The sequence below is a fragment of the Bactrocera neohumeralis genome, unplaced genomic scaffold (genome assembly GCF_024586455.1).
Source record: "Bactrocera neohumeralis isolate Rockhampton unplaced genomic scaffold, APGP_CSIRO_Bneo_wtdbg2-racon-allhic-juicebox.fasta_v2 ctg4467, whole genome shotgun sequence".
Classification (NCBI taxonomy): Eukaryota; Metazoa; Arthropoda; class Insecta; order Diptera; family Tephritidae; genus Bactrocera; species Bactrocera neohumeralis.
The window spans coordinates 2,283-6,999 of record NW_026091491.1 but is presented as its reverse complement, the minus strand read 5'-3'; the positions used below and the strand labels follow the sequence as shown (position 1 = coordinate 6,999).

General features: G+C 56.3%; 1 protein-coding gene across 1 annotated transcript; it reads left to right on the top strand.

The window, feature by feature from the left end:
* The first annotated feature begins 690 nt into the window (after positions 1-690).
* Positions 691-3,757, top strand: LOC126767170 (uncharacterized). Its single transcript, XM_050484750.1, has 6 exons — positions 691-874; positions 976-1,025; positions 1,407-1,888; positions 2,104-2,330; positions 2,378-3,318; positions 3,374-3,757. The coding sequence occupies exons 1-6, from the start codon at positions 691-693 to the stop codon at positions 3,755-3,757; spliced, it is 2,268 nt and encodes a 755-aa protein (XP_050340707.1).
* Positions 3,758-4,717: the final 960 nt, after the last annotated feature.

Below are 4,717 nucleotides of genomic sequence, written 5' to 3'. Positions count from 1 at the left end.
TGTAAAAAGAAAAAAAAAGCGAAACGAGATGTCAACAAGGCAAATGTGTGTTTTTTTTTTTGACACAAGGATGGTATGTTCACCATCTTTTCTCGTGTGTGTGTGTGTGTCCGTTCATTCACTTAGAAATGACGCTTACGGGCACCCTTATCGTCTCTCCTCTCTTTTTTTCTTTTCCCTTTGCAAAGGCTTTCTTTATTTTTATTATTATTATTATTATTGTTTTCCCTCACTCTGTGGTTGTGTGATTGAAGGCGTCAACACGTGTGGAACAACAAACGCGTAGTGAGCGAAGGGCACTTTACAACAGCAAAAAAAAAACACTTACCGTCTACACCTCGCGTGCTTCGGAAAAAAAAAAGGGAAAAATCAATAGAAAGTGAGTTTTGAGGAGAGAATCCATAGAAACGCAATCACCCCTTTTTTATTTTGTTGTAGTTGCTCGCTCACCTCATTTTTGCCTGTACATAACGGAATTCTTTCTCGAAGAACGGTGTGATCCGTCTCCTTCCTGTCCGAGCCACTTTTTTTTTTTTTTGCTTTGTGTGTGTTTGACTATTCTCAAAAAAAAAAAAAGAGAGAATGTTAGCGGGGCAGCCTCTTCCGTCGCCTCCTCTCCCTCGCTCACTTCTCCACCCGGCGCTGCCGCAAGAAAACGAGACGAGGGCGATCGAAGCGAACAACAGCAGAATGCAACAGCAGCCGCTCATCAGCGGTCTCTCACATCCAACCACGACTGACGTCCTCAACGCCCCTTACCGCTGCTCCAACGGCAGCGACGGCAGCGCGAAGGCGAACAAAGAGGGCGACAATGAACGGCCACCCAATAAAAGTAACAGCGAGAGGAACGAGGACGACCTGCCGCCGCCGCCTGGTCGAGACTTCTTCGACCCGTTTGCCGCGAGCTCTGTAACAACCGCCACGACCACGACGGCCTCCACCCTTTCCACTCGCCTTTCTACTCGATCCCTCTAGCGGGTGGTGATGTGCCGATGCCGCCGCCACCGCCGCAGGGGCAGTGGAAGGTGAGGACAACGGCTGGGCCTCGCCGGAGGAGGTGCTGCAGCTCCGTACGCTCACGCACTCCTTGATCGAGAGGTACCAGGCGGAAATCAACAACCTGTCCGCGGCGCTCCAGCAGACGCGGCGGGAGCGAGATCAGTACTGGAGCGACATCTGTGCCACCCGCCGCTTCGGGATGCCTACCAGCGCGGGGAGCGCGACCTCGTGGAGATTGCAGCGCGGAAAGGCAGACGCAAGCGGCTTGACAATCTGTCGGCTGTCGTCGCCGCCGCCGGTGGTGGTGTTGCGGGGACGGGGGAGCCGCAAGAGGGTCGAGAGGAGGCCACGACAGCACGCCGCACACGGAGGAGACGGAGGTGACCGACGAGTTCCTCCGTCTTCAGCTGCAGAAACTCGTGACAGACAATGAGCGCTTGAAACTTGCGCTGGAGCGGCAGAAGCAACGGCAGCGATCCATTATTTCGCAAAAGGTGACAGAGGCCCTGACAGCGGCCGCCATGGCAAGTGGCGGTAGTGGTGGTGGTGGTGGTGGTGGCCTCCACGCGACAAAAAGGCCAATGACCGTGTCAAAGAGAAATGAAAAGGGAGGCTACTCCATGAACCCGACTGGCGCTACACTCTCCACGCACAAGCAGCAGCCGTATCGGGAGGAAAAGGAGGCGCGGAGGAAGAGGAAGAAACCACCGACGGGGACCTTCTCCCCTCACCATCCCCTGCGACGACCACGCTCCCCTCCGCGACGGCCGGCACCGGGACAAGCACGGGAAGCGGCCGGCCCTCACATTCGATGCCGGCGGTGGTCAACCAAATCTATGCCAATACTCGACAACAACAGACCGACGCGTCTCGGCGGAAGCCCCTTGAGGTAGCAGGAACAAGAGGAGGACGAGGCCGCGACAAAACCGGTGGAAACGGAAAAGAGGGAGAAGCAGAGGCGAACGACGGCGACGACGGCGATGGCAGCAGCGAGGGAGGACGGTGACGCCGGCAGTGGCGAAGGAGCAGCAAAAAGAGGAGAAAGGGGCGCGGAACAGGAAGGCGACGCGGCCCCCGCCCGTCGCGCGCGCACTCATCGGTCAGCAGCAGCAGAGGCGGCGACAACGACGACGACGAGGCGGAAGGCAACACCGCGAGTAGCATCGCGACTCCTTCGCCCAGCGACAGCAGCCTCCCCCTTACCGTCACCGACCCTAGTCCGGACCACACGGATCTCTTCTCTTCGGCGCTGAACCCGCGTGGGGCTCAACCCTTGGCTCGGCCGGAGGAAGGAGACAGCGCCAGCACAAAGCCAGGAGTACGCGCGCGCGGTGCGTCGGAGACCACCTCCGATCCGTCGGCGTTCTACCACAAACAGAGCCGCAGCACCGAGAAAAGCGGCGCGGCGGCGAGGCGGCAGCAACAACTTCTTTGTTCTCCTACTCTCCTTCGTCCACCACTGCGACGACGAACAACAACAGCCGCCACCACCGCGCTGTCTTCGCTCCGTTTCTCTATCAGATTCCACGCACCCCCGCAGAGGCCCTCGCAAACGAGGCGAAGCTGCTTCAATCGGTGCGGCTCCTCAGGAGGAAAAACGCGGCATTGCAGAGCCGACTCTCGCTGGTAGACCGTCTCCTCTCAAATCTGCATTGCGCTCAGGAGAAGGACCGCACGCAGCACGCGCACGCCAGCGAGCTGTCCAAGCGGCGTGCGCGGGACATGGCCAAGGAGCTCGAAGACTGTCAGGCGACTCGCTTCGCCTTGGAGGAGCGCGCCGTGAACGCCGAGGCGGAGGTGGCCTGCTTGCTCGACGCCCTGTCGAAGAAGGAGGCGGCACTGGCGGAGGCGAAGGAAGGCGAGGCGCTGCGCCTGGCTGACCGACTCAGTCAGGCGAAGGAGGCGTTCGAGCAAGAAAGGAGGCGAGCAACCGTCTCGCACGGGAACGCTTGGCGACGGCGGAGCAAGGAGACGGTGAACCTGATGCGCCGCTACGAGCTCCTGAAGGGTGAAGCCGACGAATCTGTCAAAGCCGCGATGGACGTCGCGCAAAAAGCGGAAGCCGCACTGGCTGACGAACGAAGACGCTTCAAGGCCCTCTCGGAGACCCACCGCGCCAGTGAGCAACTGGCACGAGCGGAGAGAAAGAGTCGCTCTCCCAGCGGTGCCGACGAGGTGCAGCTCGCGCAGGAGCAGGACAAGTTCGAGAAGGCCGCCACAGCGATGGATCAACTGACAACGCAGGTGGCCACGCTAGAACAGGGAGCGAGAGGCGCAGGACGGCGTCGTGCACACCATGAACGTCCAGCTCTGCGAGGCGTGCGAGAAGCTGCTTGCGTTGGAGGAACTAAAAGATGCGTATGCCCTTCTGCAGGTCACCGCCGGCGCCGACGCGGAAGAGAAGGAGGCCCTACAAGCTCGCTTGGAGGCCCAGACACGCATAATGCAGACCGCCCTATCGACCTTGCAGGAGGAAAAGGAGAAGGAATGCCTGGCCTTGTCACGGCAGCTTGGCGAGAAGCTGGCGAAGAAGTACGACGCGTCAAGGATCCAGTTCCTAGCGTACTGGTCCGAAGTGGCGGCAGCAACCTTCTCCTCAACGGCAAACACGGCAACGACAACAGCAAATCGTAGAAGAGAGGATAAGGAAGCAGATGCAGGACGGCGAAAGCACCGAGAGGAGGAGGAAGGTGGCGGCGAGGTCTTGGACAGACCAAACCCCACCACGGACTCGGCGCTGACGCTCGAGAGGTCCTGAACGTCCGTGGAGGCGGCCGCGCGACTCGCCCAAAGTCCATCACGATCGGTGATTTCACTGTAGAAATCAAAAAAGAAGAAAGAAAAAACGATGTTCTCTTTTTTTTTTTTTTTCCGTTGGGAGAGGAGGGAGGGGGAGTGAAGGTGACGCGGGCACAATGCGCTACTCCCTCTCTCTCTTTCTTCTTGTTCTCAACTGACCCTCGGCTCGCATGAAGGGAAGCGAGGAACAGTCCCTCAGCATGTCCGCTCTGCAGTGAAAAAGGAGATTGCCCTTTCTTCTTCGCCGCAAACAAACATACACACACTCATACATACATACATGCATACGACACACACATACACACATACACACACACAGAAAAAAAGAAAAAGGAGAGAGAAAAGTGAGGCGCACTTTTAACCGTTGGAAAGAGTTCCCTTTCTCCTGCACGCCTTGTTTTTTTTTTCAACAAGGCGACGTCTGCCTTGAGAGTCGTGCAGCCAACCACGGTGATAATAATGAAGAGAAGAGAGAGCTTTTGAAAGCGATGGAGCAGCACAACACAAACACAAAAAAAAAAAAACGATCGCCTTGCTTCTTCTTCACTCGGTCTTTTGCTTGTTCCTTTTTTTTTAAAGGTGGTGGTGCTCACAGAAGCGCTTTTTTTATTCTTTTTTTTCTTCTTTTGCTCAAAAAAAAGAGAATCCTGTATAGAAACTGCCTCGCCTGCGTGTATAAACCGCCTCACGCTTGCGTACACCCCTTTCTTCTATTCATCTTTCACCCCCTTACCCATTTCCTCTTCGTCAATACTGATTGCACGTTTGCATGAAGAAGAAGAGGAGAAAGAAAAGAAACAAAAAAAAAATTGACAGAGCGAGCTTTCAATACTCCCCGAACCTTGCTGATTACCGTTTCCTCTCTATCTTTTTATCTCCTTCCTTTTATTATTCTGAGGATGGCATCTGGCGTCCTCAT

Coding starts and splice junctions, on each gene's coding strand:
- LOC126767170 (XM_050484750.1), top strand. CDS start 691: ATGCAACAGCAGCCGCTCATCAGCGGTCTCTCACATCCAACCACGACT. Junction 875..975: donor CGACCTGCCGCCGCCGCCTG/GTCGAGACTTCT, acceptor CGATCCCTCTAG/CGGGTGGTGATGTGCCGATG. Junction 3,319..3,373: donor AACGTCCAGCTCTGCGAGGC/GTGCGAGAAGCT, acceptor GCCCTTCTGCAG/GTCACCGCCGGCGCCGACGC.